The sequence below is a fragment of the Lynx rufus genome, unplaced genomic scaffold (assembly GCF_022079265.1).
Source record: "Lynx rufus isolate CCGP_SWC_20201006 ecotype Redwood Valley unplaced genomic scaffold, mLynRuf1.p SCAF_16, whole genome shotgun sequence".
Classification (NCBI taxonomy): Eukaryota; Metazoa; Chordata; class Mammalia; order Carnivora; family Felidae; genus Lynx; species Lynx rufus.
In genome coordinates, this window is record NW_025814830.1 from 30223252 (window position 1) to 30243911 (window position 20660).

General features: G+C 56.5%; 1 protein-coding gene across 4 annotated transcripts in view; it reads left to right on the forward strand.

The window, feature by feature from the left end:
• Positions 1–20266, forward strand: part of CPNE2 (copine 2) — a 47833-nt gene extending 27567 nt beyond the window's left edge. Inside the window, exons 10-17 of one of the 4 annotated variants that reach the window (XR_006961864.1) lie at positions 281–340; positions 2180–2313; positions 4445–4499; positions 9918–9969; positions 11331–11464; positions 18116–18352; positions 19274–19453; positions 19693–19784. Coding sequence is in view for 2 of the 4 variants with exons in the window: in XM_047078453.1 (XP_046934409.1) it covers positions 281–340; positions 2180–2313; positions 4445–4499; positions 9918–9969; positions 11331–11464; positions 18116–18352; positions 19693–19800 (780 nt within the window). In the remaining 2 variants the exon portion in view is untranslated. The other 3 variants (XR_006961865.1, XM_047078453.1, XM_047078454.1) reach the window with 3 other exon arrangements.
• Positions 20267–20660: the final 394 nt, after the last annotated feature.

The following is a 20660-nucleotide window of genomic DNA, read 5'->3' on the forward strand; positions in this document are numbered from 1 at the left end:
TGGGCCCTGCCTGGAATCATTGTGCGCGCGTGTGTGTGTGTGTGTGTGTGTGTGTGTGTGTCAGTCTCACCCACTGGAACTGTTGCTCTGAGTGTTGTTATAGAGACTGGAGTTTGGTTATAATGAGACCGGGTCTTCTCTTGGCCTCCTTGACTCTACTAAGGTTTCAGGGCACAGAGCAATCAGCTCTCCAAAGGTCATTCTTGGGTATTGTGACTAGGTAGAGGGCCAGGCCTCAGGTGCAGAGCAGGGGCCCAGTGACTCCCCTGATCCCTTCCAGATAAACCGGGACTACTCCTTCCTGGACTACATCCTGGGAGGCTGCCAGCTCATGTTCACGGTAAGTCTCTCCCCCCAATCCCACCCCACCCAACCCCAGTGAGGATCCTCCCTAAGGGCTTGGGTCACCACTGTAGCAGGAGGGACATGGGGTAAACTTCGGGAATGACTTCTCCAGGGCAAAGGGTGTGTCTGGCCCAGAGGAGAGGGCATAGGTGATTGGGCCTGAGTCAGGGTGTAGCTAGAGATCGGGGCATGGTTGCCCAGCCCTCCGAGGATTGCTGGTTACACCTCTTCAGCAGGAAAAGAAGCTCTTCAATGGTCAGAAGGCCTTCCTGTCTCCTCTGCTGCCCCTCCTGTTTGCTCATTCGGTTCCATGCACACAGGACCCCACTGTTCCTCCAAGATGCCACGCTCCTTTCTGTTCTAGGGCTTTGCATATGCGGTTTCCTTTTTCTGAAACGCTCCTCCAGAACCTTCTCATGGCTGCTGCCCTACCACCTTTCAGGCCATGGCATAGAGGTCACCTCCTCAGGGAAGCCTCCCCTGATGCTTCCTGCTTCCTTCTTGTCTCTTCTCCTATTTTGATTTTCAGGACACTTGCCACTCTGAAATTATATAAGTATTTTTTCTCTTGTCCCTGTTTGTCCCACTCTGCAGACTGTGAGTACCTTTAGTGCAGGGATTTTGTTTTGTTTCTGTACAAACCTCAGCAAATCACTCAGTGCCTGGCACACAGTAGGTATTTAGTAAATGAACTGTGCCTCTGCCTGTAGCCTGGAGTGTAGGCCCCACAGACTTGTCCTGTCCATCTGGTCTTATGCTCCTCACCCAAAGGGGACCTTGGGGCCCAGGGGTCCTGCTGGGGTCGCATGCTCTTGCCCACCTCCCTGCCTTGCCTCACTGTTCTCCACCACCACCTCTAGATTCCATGGGGCAGGAGGTCATCTGCATGAGTATATGGGGTCATGGGATTGGCCTTGTTGATCTCTGACCCCACTGGTCACCACTACCCTCTCATTCCAATAGGCTGGGCTCTCCTGTTCCTCCTGTGTGTGTGTGTGTGTGTGTGTGTGTGTGTCCATTCAACAAATGGTTACTGAGCACCTCCTCTATGCCAAACCCATCCCATGATGACCAAGTTCTAAGGTGGCCATCTTTCTCCCTGGAACCCTCTCCTAATCCCCCCCTTGCCAGGCAGGCTTGCCCACTCATCTGGTAGCCCTCCGGGGGCTGGGCTGGAGTTCTCTGCAGGCTGAGAGAGCAGATATCAGCCCCAGCTCCTGTGGAGCATCTTCCCTGGTGCTCTGTGCCTAGTCCCGGACCTGGCTTCAGGGGCACGTATCTTGCCTACAGTGAGCACCGACTCTGGGCAGATGGGCACTGCCGTACCGGGCAGCCCTAGGTCCCGGGGCCTCTTGGTGGAGGTGGCTTGGGGAGGGGAGAGGGTGTCTGGGAAGGCTTCCACGGGGCAGCAGATCCAAACTGGGCCTGAATGATGGAGGAGAATTAGGGGGAAAAGATGGCCTGGCTCTTTAGGTAGAGGGAACCTCATGAATAAAGGCCTGGAAATGGAAACAGATGAGTGTATGGGTAGTGACAGTGAGGGGGAGAAAGGAATTTGGGACTATGAGTTGGCTTTGTGTCACATCTGGGCAATAGACTTTATGCTTGAGCAATAGGGAGCCAAATGGCACTAGAACCAAATGGCACTGGAACCAACGGAGTGACAGTCAGTTTCCAGGTGTCAGACCATCTTACGGAAGGGTGGGTTGGCACAGGGAGATGAGTGGGCTTCCCATGTCCCATCAGGCTCATCGTTCCCTGGGGATGCGATAGGGAGCTAGGGTCTGTGACCACCCTGAGTGGCCTTTTTTTTTTTTTTACCCCCACGCTACAGGTTGGGATAGACTTCACAGCCTCCAATGGGAATCCCCTGGACCCTTCCTCTTTGCACTATATCAACCCCATGGGCACCAACGAATATCTGTCAGCCATCTGGGCTGTCGGGCAGATCATTCAGGACTATGACAGGTAAACTTGGGGAGGGACCATGAAGGTCAGCTCCAGCTTCATCCAACCAGGAAGCTCAGCTTATCAAACTGGAAGGGACCCAAAGATCATCAAACCTAGGAATGGCCAACACATGACGTGCCTTATTGCCCCTTCCCACACCTGTGGCAGACTTCGCTAGTCAATTGCTGACCTCTTACCTACGGAGCCCAGATCCACGCTGGAATCCTTCTCCATATGGTACCGCAAGTAGCCAGTAAGAAAAGGAATCAAGATGGAAAATGAAACGTGTTTGCTATTGTTGCAACTTTCCCTTTTAGAGCTGGGGAAATGTAGGCTTGAGAAGGGGGGTAGAGAATGTATCCGAAGTCACACAGAGCAGGGGGACTGGCACCCAGACATTCTGATTCCTGGGCCTGGCACCTAATGGCCTAATAGTCTCACTCCTGCTGGGAACTTGGAAGGAGCAGCCACCACGTGTGGGCCCTCTTCCCGTGGCCATGCTTCCTGGAAATCTTTGGGTTAAGGAGGGGGGGCAGTGGAAAGTCAGTGAAGGAAAGCTGTGTAGGGGGTGTGGCCTTGGAGGATCAGAAGCCACTTGAAGGTTATGGCATCACTGCCACAGGTGGTGCTTGTTAGGACCTCCAGGCCAGAGGGCAGAATGACTAGGAAGCCAAAACATGGGGAACAGGGAAGGAAGGTGCAGGTGCCGGAGATTTGGCAGGAACAACAGCAGGCTCAGGAATCCTGTGTGCACTTGGCCTCCTTGAGAGAGACAGCCTTACTACCAGTGTCTGATTCCCAGGTCCGGGGTTGGAGGGGGGTGGGGTGGGGCTGTGATCCCTGGCCACATTAAGAGAGGTATAGCCCACAGGGCAAGGGAGGTGAAAGTCCCCATCTGCATGGTTGGGCAGAGGAGCCTGCTGTTGCTGCTCTGGAGTCCCTTGTATCCAGCTGCCCACTCAGTCCCTTCACTGAGCCTCCTCATGGGCATTTGGACTTAGCAAAGAAGGACCTAGTAAGCTCTGGGCATTTGCCCCGGCCCCTACCCCTCTCACCCTCTTCCCCATCTCCGTGAGAGGCACCACCACTCACCCAGAACCCTTCACTTTTTCCTTCCCTTATCTCCCCCAGTGTTCTTTCAGCAAATCCTTTCCAAACCTAGTTGAATCTAGCCCCTTCTCCCACCCCTACTGCTACCAGCCTGTTCAAGCCAGCATCCCTTCCCGTTCAGACCACTTCAGTAGGCTCCTCACTGGTCTCCCTGCTTCTGTCCTAGTACCTGGCGGTTTGTCCTTCACACAACAGCCAGGGGATTCCTCAATATGTAAGTTGAGCGAATGAACAGGTGAGACATGATCCCTGCCCTCAGGGAGTTCCCACGCACGGAGGAAGACAGGGAACGAATCACTGGAGTTCCGAGAGAGCGGTTTACAAGTGAGGCAGGACCTATGGGAGCACCAAAGAGAGGCATTCTCAGGCCTCAGGGAAACCCACAGAGAGAAGGGGCCATTTGAATTGGGCCTTAGTGGATGAGTAGGAGTTTGCCACAGGGAACAGGCTGGGGGCAAAAGGAGCTATAACATGATTGAAATTGGAGCGTGAGGTGCCCTGTGTGTTTGGGACACAGCTAGTGGCCAGTGGCCAGGGCTGGGCCAGTGGGGTATGAGGGAGGGCAGCTGGAAGGAGATGAGAGTAAGTCCTGGCGCTGGATGAGGAAGGGCCTTGACACTAAGCCAGGGTTCTCATTTAGGAGAATTTTTCTCAGACAGAAATGGGAGGTTGAGAGACAGGCAGTATATTTCTGTAACGACTGTGGTTTAGCGGATGTCTGAGGTCCCAGTTTGAGAAGGACCTAAAAGCTGCATCCAGGCCCACCGGTTAGAAGCACTGTGGTTGATTAGCCATGTCTGCCACAGGTGTGGATAGGGTCAAGCCTCACATTCACCAGGTACTTAGAGGTGGGTGTGAGCTCAGTAGATCATTCACACAGAGCTCGTTCTAGAGGTGGTGAGCTTTTTCCTTCTGTCCTTGGAGGTGTGCAAGGCAGAGTGGGCCCAGCCCTGGGCGAGGGCTGGGAGGGGTGGGTGGGGGGCAGTGAAGCCTCTGACCTGATGTCTTACAGTAGTTTTCTTCTCCTGTCTCTGATTAGTGATAAGATGTTTCCGGCTCTGGGCTTCGGGGCCCAGTTACCCCCAGACTGGAAGGTGAGTGGAGCTGGACTGTTTCCTTTTGGTCGAGATGGGACTTGTGTGTCTGGCCTTTCTGGAATCTGGAAGTTGCTGGAGGCCCACCCAGCTGCCCTGTGTTCTCTGCATTTACCCCAAACTCACACTCTTTCCTCAGCCTGAACCTCACGTAGGCGCTGGAGGCTATAATGAGCAGGACAGTTATGGTCTCTGACCCCTGGTATTCAGGTCAGGTTAAGAAGACAAGTAGGAGGCCAGATCTGGCAAACAAAAATCCAGGATACCCAGTAAGTTTGAGTTTTAGATAAACACATTTTTAAAGTATAAGTATGTCCTAAATATTGCCTGGGCCATACTTATCCTGAAACGTTATCCATTGTTTATCTGGAATTCAAATTGAACAGGGTATCCTATATACTTCTGGAAGCCCCAGGACTGGAAGGTCATCAGTGCTGAGATGGGGCAGCATGGGCCCGGGAGGAGCCTAGAGGAGGGCCCCAGCCTGGCCTGGGGGTAGCAGGGAAGGCTTCCTGGAGAGGCATGGTCTAAGTCAAGAAGGAGTTTGCAGAGTGATTGGGGTTGGTGATGGGGCAGAGAGAGTGTTCAGAGCAGAGAGAACCAGCTTTGCAAAGTCTGGGAGGCAGGCGGGACAGGGCGAGTTGGAGGAACTGAAAGAAGGTGGCCATGATGGCCTCTCTGTGGAGGGTGGAGAGAGACATGGCTAGCAGGGTGGGGGGCCGGCCACTCAGGGCCTCAAATGCTAATTAAACAGCAATGGGCAGCCACTGGAGGGTCCATGTAGAGCGTTACAATCCAGTTGGCATTTTGAAGACTTTTTAAAATGTCTTTTATTTTTTTTTATTTTTTTTTTTTTTATTTTTTATTTTTGGGACAGAGAGAGACAGAGCATGAACGGGGGAGGGGCAGAGAGAGAGGGAGACACAGAATTGGAAACAGGCTCCAGGCTCTGAGCCATCAGCCCAGAGCCCGACGCGGGGCTCGAACTCCCGGACCGCGAGATCGTGACCTGGCTGAAGTCGGACGCTTAACCGACTGCGCCACCCAGGCGCCCCTAAAATGTCTTTTATTTATTTTGAGAGAGAGAAAGCGTGCATGCAGGCTCGAGCGAGTGGGGGAGGGGCAAAGAGAGAGAGAGAGAGAGAGAGAGAGAGAGAGAATCCCAAACAGGCCGTGTGCTGTCAGCACAGCACCCAGTGTGGGGCTCCATCCCACGAACGGTGAGATCATGACCTGAGCCAGAATCAAGAGTTAGACACCCAGGTACCCCTTTTTAAAGATTTTTTTTAAACGTTTTTTATTTATTTTGAGAGAGAGAGAGAGAGAGAGAGAGAGAGAGCGAGCGAGCAGTTGGCATTTTGAAGGCCCGCTCTGGCTGCTGAGTGGGGACTGGCTAGGGTGAGAGTGGGCCAGATGGAGGGATGAAGAGAAGGAGTGCTGTCCATTCTCCAGGTGAAAGAACAGAGGCTCAGGTGATTTGCCCAAGGCCGTGTTCCCAACAGGGAGCCTGGATTCCAGCTGGGCAAATGGAGGCTTCCATTTGTTCTCAGGATCTGCTGCCTCTCCATAAGTGAGAAGCCTGGGGCTGTTGCGGGCACAGAGGGCTCCTAACCTGCACGTGCGTCTCAGCTAGTGCCCCCTCTTGTTGCCCTGCTGTGACCCACGCTGCTTCCGGTGAGCACTGCCCTCCCACCCTCTCTAGGGAGGACCATCTTCACCTAGGATTTTAGGGAGCGGCTCTGTGGCCTCCTGGCCACCGTTCGGTGTGGGGGTGCAGGGGGCAGGATCCTGCAGAACCAAAGCTGGGCCTCTGGGCAGACAGTGATGCCACTGGGGGCAGGGCAGGCTGGTGCGGCCAGGCCCAGCAAGAGCCCGTTGCTAGGACACCAGCCAGCTTTGAAAGAACTCTGGCTGAATGAGACGTTTTCTCGCTCAAAAGCCTCCTTGGAAATGTCACAGGGCAGCTCTGGAGAGGCTCGGGCTTGGCCAGGCTGGAGGGCCCGGCGGCGCCAGGAGGGATGTGGGAGCCAGAATGGGCAAGGGCACATGCCAGGCCTGGCCCTCCCAGCCCCTTGCCTCCCTCTCATTCTAGCTGGCCTTGCTCCAGCCTCTTGAACCTTCGTTCATTGCTCCCCACCTCAGGGCCGTTGCGCCTGGCCTTCCCCTGGCCTGTTGCTCCTGTTCACCTCTTTCCCACTCTTAGAGGCCAAGAGATCTTTCCCTCTGGGAGGTCTTCCCGAGGAAGCTCATGCAGGGCCCTCCTCTCCTCCAGTGAGAGGCAGTGTCCTCACAGAACTTTATGGTCGCCTCTGTATGTGTGGGTTGGCCTGTTTGTTGCCTCCCTCCAGGGTTTCACGGTCCGGGAGGGCCCCTGCTTTCCTCCTTTCTGTGTCCCAGCTCCCGGCACACATGAGGAGTGCAGAACTTGTTTGTTGACAGTGAATCGGCGGCCTAGCAGCCTGAGCAGACAGAAGTGTTGGTTCTCTGAGGGTGAGAAGCTCGAAGGAACGTGCACTTGGGACCTTCGGACCTCCCTGGGGCTGGGCCAGCTGCGCCCCAAGCAGACCCCTACCCTGGATGGTGGCGGAGGGACTCAGGAAGCATTTTCCTGAGGAGATGACATGAAGGCTTGGACGTTCAAAATGAGCCAGAGTCGGTCAGATGAAGAGAGGGATGAGGCGGGAAGGAGGGCACGCAAAGATCTGCGGTGGGGAAGTGCACAGTCCATGACTCTCCCCACTGTAAGGATGGGGTAACTGAGGCTCAGAGAGGACAGTCCCTCTGGGGTCCCTTCAGCTCCCTCCCTCATGCCCTGCCCCCGCCAGGGCCACAGGGAGCAGCGTCTTAAGTAACTCACTGACTTCGGGCCAGGCTTGGTGAACAGAACCACTGATTGTCACAAGGCAGCAGGGAGTCCCAGGACAAAGACCTGTGGCCAACAGGCCCCCAGGGGCCCCTAATCTGGCTTATGGCCTCCAGGAAACTTGTCCTGTTTACAGGCATTTCTTAGGCAAACCAGGGCAGCAAGCATAGGAGGGGGCTGGGCTGCTGAGCGCTTGTCTCCCAGATCTGGTCCCAGCTCTGATGTGGCTCATTCGTGTCACCTGGGCATGCCCTGACCCATTCTGAACCTCAGTCTTTTGACCTGTAAAATGGAGCTGCTGGTCTAGGTGACCTGAGGGACCTCTGGGCTGGATGAGTGACCTCCACAGCCCCATCCACTTGGACCACCAAGCCCTCCTGCAAAGAAAGGGGGGAAGCGGTGAAGAATCAAGAGTCTGGGTGGCCGAGAAAGCAGAATATTACTCCATTCCTATCAGGAGGGGGCTTTCCCCCTTGGTCTCTAAAATCTCCTAAAATCTGATTTTGTAGGAAGTCATTGGCCCACGGAGGCCTGTTTCCTTGGCAACCATTTTCCTCTCTCAACCCCTCGGTACAAGCCCCCCTCTTAATCTCTGTAGAGGCTCATGAAGTTGCCATGGCAATGAGGACCTCCAGCCCCCACAGCTGGAGCCCAGATTGGGGTCAGGATGAAGAGGGCCCCAGGGTAGGGAGAGGACCCAAGACGGTCATTAGGGGACTGGCTCCGTGCCAGCCTTTAGGGCTGAGGGAGCAAAGAACAGAAAAGCTGTTGCCCAGAACAGGGAAGTGTCTTCTCAGGCCACCCAGTCACCCATAGGGCCCACCTGGGGTGAACTCCTCGTGCTGAGTCTCACCCCCTCTTGGCCCAGGAGGGCTCACAAGGCCAGGACTCCAACTCCCACTCGACGCATGAGAGGCTCAGTTCTTAGGCCTGTTCTGCTGTGTGGCCTTGGCACCTGGCTTCCCCTTTCTGGGCCGCTGTTTACTTGTGAAATGGGTACATTGGACTTGGTGGGGGCCTTCTAACATGCGCGTTGTATAGAGCTAATTATCTTGGAGCTAATGAGTCGTCTGGGAGTGTTTGTGCCCAGACTAAAGCTCTCACCTGGCAGATCTTCATCTTCCTAATTTAAAACTGGTGGAAGAGTGTTAAAAGGCGGAGGAGGGTCGGTAAAGTATCCTCCGGACTGAGAAGTCACTTTAAGAGGGAAAAACGAAGCAAGCCACTCCCTACCGTTTCCACAACTTAATTCAGGGTAACTTACTGATGGGCCAGCAGAACCTTCAGCCGCAGCTTTTACAGAGCAAGGGGCATGGTGGTGAGGCCACAGGGTAGTTATCTAAAGTGGGGCCCTCTGTGTGCGCGCCTTCTCTACTGGTTAGCTAACGTAGGGCCTTCGTGCGCCACTTTATAAAGATCAGAAGAAGCCCTCCTGCATTCCCATGTGGGCGTACATTAACCTCCTTGGGGCCTAGAACACGTAGCCCCGAGGGAGGTCATTGTGCAGACACAAACAAGATGGAGTCCTTGTCCGCACGCCTACCGAGAGGAACGCCTTCTGAGGTTAGTGGGTTCAGGAGGCAGCCTAACCTTGGTTCTAGTCCCAACCTTGTCCTTCGGTAAATGTGAGAGCCTGGGAACTTTCTAGAACATTCTGTGTCTGTTTCATCTTCTGAAAATGGGGTAATTGCAGGCCTTTCCCCATTGGGTCATTGCCAGGAGTGAGGGGATGCCTGCAAAACTCTGAACGTGGGTTGTGGCATGCGGTAGGGAAGGGGGCCGCGTGGGGATTTTGTGAGAGGGCAGCAGGACAGAGAGTGGGGAGGGCCCCATCAGAGGCCCGGGTTCTGCAGCCCCCGCAGCCCCGAATGGGGTCTAGTTATTGTTCCTCTGTGTTCCTGGATCGGGAGTGTGCAGAATAACCCACAGGGCTGGGGGCTGGGTCTGGAGGCAGAGAAATGGGACCGGGCCCCAGGGGAACTGTGATAGCTGTCCCTGCCCCCCATTCCTCTGGTCCCATTATGCTTCCTCATCCCCAGTCCAGCTCTGAGCAGGCTGTCCGCTAATCCCGTTTGGCTCCCTGGCATAACACAGGCTCCTTTGTTAGCACTCGTGCTGTTAAGTCGGGGGAAAGCCCTCAGGGCCCTACAAAGTGGACCGTCAGTGATGGCGTGTGACAGAGGCTCAGTTCAAAGGCTCCTGGAGCCCACCTGGATGCCTTCAGAAGCCTCTCTGTCCCACTCAGGAACTATCTTGGTGGGGCGAGGAGACACAGGCAGGAGCCTGACTCCCCTCTCCCCCCCCCCCCCCCCCCCCGGCAAACAGAGATGGGGGTGATGTGGTGCCCATTTCAAAGTGAAGGTAGTCAGACCTCTCTGTGTGGCTCAGCCCCAGCACCGGAAGGTGGAAGCAGATGTAGGGGGGTGTCAATAGCCTTGACCTGGGGTGGGGATGGGGCTTGAAGAGCCAGGTACCCACAGAGGGAGACTTGGCCCAGCAGTGGGTGGGGCTTGGAGCCAGGAGGCTGCCGGCTCAACATTTTCTCTGCACTTCAGGTCTCCCATGAGTTTGCCATCAACTTCAACCCTACCAACCCCTTCTGCTCGGGTGAGTGCTAAGCCCACCTGCGTCTGCGCTGGGCAAAGGGAGGGGCAGAGTATAGGTTTTGTCTTTTTCTCCCTTCCCCTCCCCCTCATGCTTGCTCATAATGACAGATGGGGAAGAGCTGGAGGTTGGAGTCAGGTGGTCCTGGATTCAAGGCCAGCTGCTGCCCTTTCCTGGCTGTGTGACCTTGGAGAGATCACTGCACCTCTCTGGGCCTCTGCCTCACCTGCCCCAGGGAGTATGATACCTGCTTAGCTCACCTCACTGGGTGGTCAGGTGAGAATTAAGGGATGCGTTGACAGGAAGCCCTGTGTAGAACAGGACGAGGTGAGGGCGGCAAATTATATACCTGCCTCTCGCCTCCCACCCGCCCTTGCTGGGAGGACCCAGCCCTAACCCCACCCTGCTCCCCCTGCCTTCCACAAAGAGCCTTGGCACCCAAGGACTGAGGGTTGCCAGAGGGGAGGAGGAGAGAAAGGGGCAGGCAGTGAGTGTGGTGCCTGTGTTCACCCCTGCCCCCTTGACCTAAGAGAATTTCTGAGCCTCCAGAATCATTTGAGAAACTATTGGAGGAGGAAGGGGGCCCCAGGTGGGTATGGAAGAGGGTGGTCCCTGCCATCACGAGACCTTCCAGCCTAGGATCTGGCTTGGGTATAGCACCTGCCTTCCCTGGGGGGTTCCCAAAGCTGGGCCCAGTTTGTACTTGGGAGGGAAAGGTGTCAAGTCACCAACTTGCAAACGATGCTGTGACTCAGAAGCCATGGGCATCTATCTGTTGGCTAAAAATGTAGCCCTCTGCTGTTCCTGGGCTCTGCCTCGTTTAGAGCAGGTCTCTAGAGACTTTGTCCAAAATTGGGTTGGTCAACCTCCTCCCCAGACAAAGGCCTCCTGGACAGGACCACCGGGCAGTGGGATATTCTTAGGGGCTGTGCAAGCATCTCAGTTCCCCACGGCAACCCTCAGCCAAAGCCATAGCATGTCCAGAATGGACCTCAAGACTTGGGCTGCCAAGTTCCTTCTCTGGGAAGAGCCTGCTGGGTCCCCTCTTGTCAACTGCCCAAGAGTGAAGATTATCAGTCCCATTGACAGACAAGGACATGAGCTCAGAAAGATTAAACAACTTGCCTCAGCTAAGAAGGGGCCAAGGCAGGATTTGAACTTAGGTCCGCCTGACTCCATATTCAGGACTCTTTGCTTTATACTTGGCCCTGCCCTCTGGGAGCTTCCAGTCTCATGGGACCTACACTGGCCACCATAGGGGCATTTAGGGTGAGCATGAAATAGAGGTAGGGTCTGCAAATGGGATGAGGGTAGGTGAAGGGCCGGGGGGCAACCTTGCTGATACAGTCTTCTCCTCGAGGCAGGTGTCGATGGCATCGCCCAGGCATACTCGGCCTGCCTGCCCCACATCCGCTTCTACGGCCCCACCAACTTCTCACCCATCGTCAACCACGTGGCTCGGTTTGCAGCCCAGGCCACACAGCAGCAGACAGCCACGGTGAGTAGGCAGCCACCGGCGTGGATGTGTGGGAGGGGGCGGGCACTGGCTGGGCCCTCCCTGCCTGACATGAGGGAGGGCCAGACCGGGGCCTGTCTTTCCAGCTCCACCTGCCCCCACAGGGCTGGGGAGCTGGATATTCTGCCTTCTGTGCCTCAGTTTACCTGCAGGTCTGGCAAGGGGGTTGGACCAAGCTCAACTCAATTGGTGCTGGCTTTCTGGAGCACAGACTTGAAAAAGACACAGTGATTCTGTTTATGCTTAGTGGTGAATAAGGTTGTGATCATTGGGAGGTGCCTCCCCAGGACAGGGGGTATTTGGTATTCCTGGGATACATGGACACCAAGGGATGGTGGTCCTTGTGGGCCCTAAAGCTACCCTCTGGGCCACTGTCTGGCCCAGCGGTGAGGTGAGGGCCTGGCCGGACACTGCCAGTGGCATCTGGAGTACATGGCAGATGGCCATCGTGGGCATCTGCATCCCTGGTCCTCTCCCTGCTCCCTAGCCTCAGGCCGAATGCCCGTGTTGGGGTCACCAAGGGTCACCTTGTCCACCCTTCCCTCCCCCACCGGGATTTGCGCTGACTTGACTGTTGGGAAGTCTTCTCCGCCCCCCCCCCCCCCGCCCCAAGGGCAGTGTCTTGTGTAGTACTTCCCAGGCCCTGTCCCCAGGCCCACCGGTCAGGCTCAAGCCATGGCTGGAAACCCAGCTTCTAGCCCTGGGGTGGAGCCTGGGCTGCCACCCAGGAGACTTCGGTCTGACTCCTGCCTGGCCACTCCCCCCTCCGGGGGACCTTCATGAGCCTCTGCCCTTCTCTGGGCTTCCCCCTTGGAAAGAAAGAGTAGCTGCACCCATGCCTAGATTCTCTCTCGACTTCTCCTTCCCATGGCCAAGGCCACCGTCTTCCCTCATCTGACACCACAGCCACACCCTCACCCCTCTGGCCCCTACAATCTGTTCTCTGGCCTGGAATCCTTTTAACAGCAAATGTCAGATCTGGCCCCTCCAGGCCCCTCCCTTCCACAGAGACCTCCTCTCCCACTCTTCCCCCACACTTTCCTCCCTTTATGATTCTATTACCAACCTCATTCCTGTTGCTCACACACACGAGCTTGTTCCCCTCACAGAGCTTTTGCCCCGGTGACACTCTGCCCGGCTGGTTGCACCATTCCTCAGGGTCCCCTCAGATGCCCCCACTGTGGCGGGCCTTGACCACCCCTCTGAGGTTGCTCTCCCACCTTCTCTGTTTATTCTCGTTTGGACTCTGAGGATGGCAGCAGCATCTGTTTAGCTCGTCTCCATTTCCTCGTCCGTTGTGCGTCTCTCCCCATGACTCACAGCCCCACGGCCCCGGGCTGCTGCTGTTGTGTCCGCCGTCACCTCCTGCCGGCCTGTGGCAGGTGCTCAAGCATCATGGCGGGGGGTTGGATGAATTTGTCCTAGGCCCTGCCTCGGACTGGGCGCTATGCAGGACTCGAGAGGCAGGAGGAGGGAACCCAGCAGGGCCTCTCCTAAAGGGAAAGGGAGGGTGAGGCCCTACCTGGTCGCTAGGGAGGTGGAGGTTGGCTTCGGGAGTGGTGGTAAAGATGGAGGAGGTGGAGGTTATGAGAGCGAGAAAGAGGACACCAGGGCTGGCCCGGAGAGGGCAGGACGGCAAGACACGGTCTAGTTGTTCAGAAGGCCACAGGGGGCTCTGGGATCAGGCTGCCAGGGTTTGAAGAATCCTGCTCACACTCCTTCCTCATTGTGACTTGGGCAAATCACATAACCTCTCTTAGCCCGTTTCCTTGTTTGTACGATGGGGGTACTAACAGGACCTACTTTGAGGAGGTGGCGTTCGGATTAGCAACATCATGCGATGCCTGCACCCAGGAGGAGAAAGGCCAGGCAGACAGGACGCCAGAGGCCGGGACAACATGAAGGAGGTCGGCATGCGGGTCAGGGGAGAAGGAAGGCGGTCCTGGCATCTTCCTCAGGGGGCATGGTCTGCTCTAGTGCCAGTCCTGCCCGGCCGCTGGCGGCTGAGGCCCTGAGGCCAGTCGCTTCCTGCTCTGAGCCTCTCTCCGTTAGGAAGTGGGAGAAATAAAGCCCCCCTGGGTGCCCTGAGGATCTGGGGCAACCTGAGCGAGACAGCAACCAGGGAAAGGCCTGGGAGGGACTACTTCTGCATTCCTGGGGTGCAGGGCTGGAATGGGTTGGAGGGCAGACGAGAGGCAGCCCTTGGGCTTGCACCGTCTGGAGGCCTGCCGTCTGTGAACCAGGCCGTTGTCCCCCCCAGTCTGTTGTCCACCTGAGCCAGCTTTCAAAGGGATGGAAAAACGGGCCTGCACTCTTGTTTAAAAGGAAGAAACGTGGATGGTAGCAGGAGCGAAGCCAGTGCTCTTGCCAGGCTCACCCTGCAGCCAGGGTAGGACGGGGCGGGACGTGTGGTCCTAGGGGAAAAGGTGCCTGTGTCTGCTAGGTCCCGGGTGTGCCAGGGGCTTGGGCCTTGGGCAAGGCCAGGAAGGGGACCTTTGTGTCCTGGGGAATAACTGCTGACGGCTCCCCAGAGGGGAGACTTGGTCTTTTCTCTGTGCAGCCCCTGATCTTCTCAACACCCCAGGCACTTTTGTCACGTCCCTGGCCTCCCACCCTGCGGAGGCAGCCTCCTCTTGGCACCCTCACCCCTCATGGAAGCACTACCCCGCACCCCGGGGTGACTTGGGCCACCTCTAAGCAGGAGTGGGACAGAGGGCCTCTCTCAGCCCCTCCCACCCTGACGTCCACATAGACAGGCTTCTCCACCTCTGGCCTTGCTGTCCCACATCTCACTGTGCTCCAAAGGTGGTGCCGCCTGATGGTTCAGCCTCCGGCTCCAGAGGCCCGGCGACCTCGTTCAGACCCCAGCTGCTCCACTTGCCTGGCCGTGTGACCCAAGGCAGGTTGCCGAAGCTCTCTGAACCTGTTTCCTCACCCGTACCATGGAGGTGATGCAACAGTGGCTGCCTCATGGAAACACTGTGAGAATTCAACCAGTTTGGCATGTAAATTGCTCAGCACAGTGCCTGGCACACAGTAAGCACTCAAGAAATGTGGGCGGCTGAATCTTCTGGGGTCACCTCTTGATGGCACTGAGCACAATTAGACCTAAGGCAAACGGAAATAATTTGCGGATTAACTGACACGTTTGCACAGCCGCTTTAGGGGCAATACGTGGTGTGGCTTCACCTTCCCTGTCCCTAGATGTATGCACACCCACGTATAGGAACTCGAGAGCAGGTGGTGGGAGGCAGCTCTCTGTGCAGGCCTGTCCTGTCCCGTTCACACACACACAGCCTGCCTTCCTGGATCGTGTTTTTTGTGTGGCACTGGGGATACTGTGATGCACGGCCTCTGCCCTTCCAGAGCTTGCAGTCTAGTGGGGAGCCTGGCCTGGAAACCAGCTGCGGGTGCAAGGTGAGCAAACCCATGGTGACGGAGGTACAGGATCATAAAGGTGCGCCTAACCTAAGGGGGCTCAGGGAAGGCTTCTTGGAAAAATGATGTCCAGGCTTGGAGGATGCTTAAGGGTTAGCCATGAGTGGAGTGCCCCAGACAGAGGGAACAGCATAGACAAAGGCCAGGAGGTGCCGTGTTTGGACATAACTGAAGGGAAGGAGTGTTGACGTAAGAGGGGTGAATGGGGATGGATGAGGGCCAGCTACCACAGGGCCTTGGAAGCCAGTGAGGAATCTGGATTTTCTCTTGAGGGCTGTGGGGAGCCACTGAAGGGTATTAAGAGGTTCAGCTGGGGCCAGGTGGGCCCCTATCGTGGGACCTTCATCCTTCCCTCTGCCCATAAACCCTGGGTCTTGCCCATTCCTGGTTGGCTACCTAGGTATCTACTGTCCCAGTGGCGGGGGGAGCTGGGACACAGTCATCCTAGGAATTTCCCCCCACCACCAGAATCTTCTGTAGCCAACTTCCAGAAATAAGCCAGGGAGCAGCTTCCCCAGACTGCCTGGAACTGTCATGGTCGATTTTTTACAAATCAGATCACATGTTAAATGCATTAGGGGAAGTGACTGTTTACAGTTCCAGAAGCCTGAAGAACCTCTGGGTAAAGGCAAAAGATACTCCATCCCTGAGTCGTAGTGGGGGTTCTAATTTTGGTTGGAACACTGACTGGCTGTGTTTCTGGAGCATGGAGTCCTCAGAGTGTGGGGGGAGAGAGAAGCATCCAGAGAAGACCTCCCCCAGGGGTAATGCTGGCAGGGGAAGCAGAGCTCAGGGCCCGGAAGGGCCTTCTATCTGCTTGGGATGGAGGTGTGGACGCTCAGATGGATCTTGGAGCTGTGGCTGGAAGGGTATGCCAGGCAGGAGGAGAGGCACCAGGAAGGGCATGGAGGTAGGAAAGCTCGGGGTTGGGGAGACCCGGGCTCTCTGTGGGGACAGCAGAGCCCCCTTCCTCCCTCCTCCTGGTTCTGCCCTTCATTCTCCTCTCCCACAGCCCCCTCCCACTTCTGTCTTAGAGGTGGGGCTGTGGACCCCTGGGGTTGTAGTGGCTTAAGAGGCTCCTGGACAACCTTGACTCTGCCCAGGGTAGGTGAGGAGCCCAGGACTTGTTAGCTGCACGTTCACTGCCAAGGCCTGCCCAGCTGGGCAGAAGCTGCGGTCGAGCACGTGGTCGTGAGCATTATGGCGGGCTGGCGCATTAGCAAGGGCTAATGTCCAGTGCCATGCTCCTGGGCTCTTCCCGGGGCTGCTGTCTTGGACACTAAGGCTGTCTGACCCCACGGTGTGGGGTGAGGGGGTGCAGAAACCGCCTCCCTGCCAGGGCCCACTACTGGAGAGGCTCGGCCACAAAATGCGGGTGGTAGAGGAGGACACTGTGGAAAGAGCCCCAGCTGTAGAGTCAGCCAGGCTGGTGTCTGAGCCCACACTGTGCTCGTTCCCAGCTGTGAGGCCTTTAGCAAGTCACTGAACCGCTCTCAGCCCCTCTCCCCATCCCTAAAATGGGAAGCACAGGGTGAGGAGGGCCAGCACTGTTGCCGTGTTAGCAGGGACTTCTTCACCCTGGCAGTTGGTACTCGAGGTCCTGCGGGAACCCAGGCCCCATTTGTGCCCACTTCCCTGGGAAGAAGGCTCTAAGGCCCGAGGGAGGAGGCCTGGGGGCCACAGGCTCCAATCTCCTAGCGTAGAGGTGCGGCCGATTGAGAGGGGAAAGCCAGGAGGGTCGTTGGAAGGAGGGTGGGAGGCCAGTCCTGCCCCCAGTGGTGAACCTGTTGACAGAGGCGAGGCATCCTCCCTCCCACCAGGTTAGGTGCTTCCTTAAGGAAGGGGTGCTTCCTTAAGGAAGGGGTGGGCTGTGGGGGGGAACGAGGGTGTAGATGGGGTTATAAGGCCCCCAACCAGGGAGGGGGGCAGGGGAGGGGAGGGGGAAGGGCAGCAGCTGCCCTCCACTGCAGGGATCTAGGCTGCCATCTCCATAGCAACAGGTATCCCCAGCCAAGGGCTTGGTCTCTTAAAGGCACAGTGCAGGCTGTGCTGCACGGCAGCCACAGGAAGCAGGGGGGTTAGGATGGTGTGTCTACACCTCCACACGGCTCACTTGCTCCTGCTACGACTGTGTGAGGTACAAGGGGGAGAGAGAGCAGGGCATCCAAGGGGGCCTCTGTATGTTCCCCAGGGAGCAAATGGCTTTGCTGGGTGAGAAGGTGGCCAGGCGCTGATCTGAGATCTGGCTTGGGTCTGCCCTCAATCACCTGGACAAGGCTGGGCCCCCTACTTCCTCTCCTGAGAATCCGGAGGATCAGGCTAGGAGGCAAAAGCTTCCGAATATTAGGGCCACATAGGGCTTTTCTGCTTATGTTACAGAGGAGGAAAACCACATTCCTCAAAAAGGGGCCAGAGGGTGCTAAGGTCAGGGCCAAGTTGAAACTGAGGTCTCAGCCTGCTTAGAATGCTGGGTCCCTGCCCAGACCAGCCAGTGAGCCTTCCTAAATCTCATTCGCCTACCCACCCCCGCCCTTTGCAGTTCACGCTATGGCCAACATCACCCATGCTAATTAGTGTTTTTAAGTAGTTTTATAAAGAAACTTTGTAGCCCAACTAAGCGAAAAGTTAAACTTGCCATATGTAGAGAGTAACAGTAAAAATAAACACAACAAACCAGACCTGATAGTGAAGTCTAGCTAGAAACTCTGGTCCCCCGAAGGGCTGTGCTTCCCACCTCTTTGTTGGTAAGGAAGGTTTGCAAATGGTAGGCGTTAAAGGCACACTAGAATCAAACAAGACTCCCTCCTGGGTACAGTTTGTGGAATTTAAAGACCTGCGTGGAATTAATACCATGGCTTGATGCTGTCTGCCGTGTGACCCCAAGTCACTACCAGCAGAGTCCCACAGGGCCAGAAGCACCCGCCTGCATGACCAGTGCGCCGTCTCAGAGGCCAGCCGTGCGGATCGGGCACAAGCGGGCTGTGGGGGTTTCTGCGCAGGTGGAACAGAGCCAGGGAGGCTGGTCCCCGAGTCCGTCGGCCAGCATGGGTCTCCCTTCTCAGCCGTGGTCCTGACTGCCAAGAACGCAGCTGTTGACGATGGAGCGCTGCCTTCCTCCCAGGGGTCCGAAGGTTTGGGGGAGGCTGGGGAGCGGGGGACAGAGGCCTCAGCGCACCTGCTGTCTCCTTCTCGCAGCAATACTTCATCCTCCTCATCATCACGGACGGCGTCATCAGTGACATGGAGGAGACGCGCCATGCCGTGGTGCAGGCTTCCAAGCTGCCCATGTCCATCATCATCGTGGGCGTGGGCAATGCCGACTTCGCTGCCATGGAGTTCCTAGACGGGGACAGCCGCACACTGCGCTCCCACACGGGGGAGGAGGCCGCCCGCGATATCGTGCAGTTCGTGCCCTTCCGAGAGTTCCGCAACGTGAGTGTGGGCCTGGGCTGGGGAGGGGGCACTTACGGGACCCCAGCAACCAGTTAGTGAGGATGAAAGTCTGGGGAGTGTCTGCCTAACCTGAGGCTCCTCCACCCTCCGTTCCATTGACTGCGCCCCGCCCGAGGGCCTGCCCTGAGAGGAGGCCCCGCGACCCCATGAGCACTTGCTTCCCTGAGCTCGAGGAACACACGGGGTATTGCCTGATCTAGACTGGGGCTCCAGGGCAGGGTTTCATGGAAGCCCTGCCCTCTAACCTGGGTCCTGAACCAGAAGTTGGGAGTTATCCCTGTGGGTCAAAGCCAGGCAGGGGTGTGGGGTGGGGGGGAGGTGGTGGTGTGAGAGCAAAGGCCCAGAGGTGAGAGAGGCTTTCCTGGTAACCTTACCTCAGCCAGCATCCTTCACAGACAGGAAACGAGGCCCATCTTAGGATGGCCTCCACAGGGGGACTGGTAGCCCCGCCTTGTTCCTGGAGGTGGCTCTGAGCCTATTTGCAGGTGACCCCAGGTCTGCCCACAAGGTCGCTGCTCTGGCAATTGGGCCCACCAGGATCCCAGAGGGAGCAGTCTCTCAGATGCCACCCCTGTACTGCCAGCCTGGGGCCCAACTCTTATTTGACCAGAAGCTCACTGTGTGGCCTTGGGCAAGTCCCTGATGTCTCTGGGCCTAGGTTCCCTTGGCCATAAGGCCTCTCGGGGTTCTGTGGCTCAGATCCTACAAACTAGTCCCAGCATGAACCGATTGCATATTTTATACCCAGTGGTGCTCACAACTCTGCCCCGTGTCCTCTGGGTTTGCCTGAGATGGCCCAGCTCCTTCCTCTAGAGCATTAGCTTCCTGAGGCTCGATGCTGGGCCTTGGCTCCCCATTCAGGCTGAGGACACTGACTGACTCCCTATGCCTGGCCTGCAGCTGGGCGTTCAGCGGTGAGCCAGACAGTCCCAGCCCATTTATGGTGGCCAAGGAGGTGCTCAGGAAGTATCTGCCAGGGGAGTAGGCTATGCAGCTCGCCTCTACCATCTCTTTCCCCAGAAGCTTCCCACACACAAATTCATCCTAAAACGTTACTCCCAGGCATCTCAAGGGCTCAAGGTAAGAATCAGACTTCATATAAAGGAAAGCGCTGCTAGCAGTGGGGTTTCAGGCCTGGGCCGGGACAAGGGATGCGCGTTATAGACCACTCTGGCCCTCCAGACCGCTCTTGTCCTCCAGGGACACCGTCTCCCTCCAGCAGCTGTCTGGGCCTGGTGCCCCTCACGACTTTCCTCCAGTAACCCTGTCTCTCCTCTCCACCTTACCACCCCCCCCTGCCCCCCCCCCCCACCCCGCAGGCGGCAAAAGAGACGTTGGCCAAAGCTGTGCTGGCGGAACTACCCCAACAAGTTGTGCAGTATTTCAAGCATAAAAACCTGCCCCCCACCAACTCGGAGCCTGCCTGAGCGCCAGCCCGTGCCCAGCCCCAGCATGCCGGCTGGGCCTCCCGCCCTCTCCAGGAACGTGCACGCTCACCCTGCTTCCTTGTGGGTGGCTTTTTTAACCGATCCATTTTTTTTTTTTTTTTTTTTTTTTTTTTTTTACAACCGGACCTCCACCCCCAACTTCCCCCAGCCCAGCTGGGCTTCCTTTGTTGGAGTCGACTGATGATGCTTCCGGGCCAAACTGGCTTCCTCCCTACCCTTAAGTATTGAATGTACTTTGTATAATTTTAGTGGAATTACTGTTATTAAAGAGAAAATTTTTACAATCATAACTGGCTTTTTCCAAGTAACTAGCTGCAGACTCTGAAAGGAATGTGTCCCCAGTGCATACTTTGTGTCATTGCCTGCACCTAATTCCTGCTCTTTTTTTATACTGTGACTGTGTTCTATTTGTAATACTCAGGGTAATAAAGGAGTTTCAGATGTTCCTGTGTCCTCTCCTTCCTCAGCTGGGACCTGATGGGCTCACTGATCTGGGAAAGGAAACACGAAAAACCTCTTTCTCCCAACAAGCCTGGCAAGATGGTGCAATCATTTCTACTTAAGGTGGGGTGGGGGGGGGGGGGCAGGGCACACATTCCACACAAACAGTAATCCCTCTGTTAAAGTGGCACAGAACTTGGCACATTAGATAGCTGTGGATGGATACAATGGCCGGCCCCACCAGTAACTGAAGCCCATACAGAGCCTACACCAGTCTCTGGGTACTTAGGCCCAGCCACTACCACTGACCCCTCCCCCTCCTTCCTCCTCTGTCTACACTCTGTCCTGAGTTGCACCACACGGGCACACAGGATAGCAGTCACTGACGTCCATTAGCT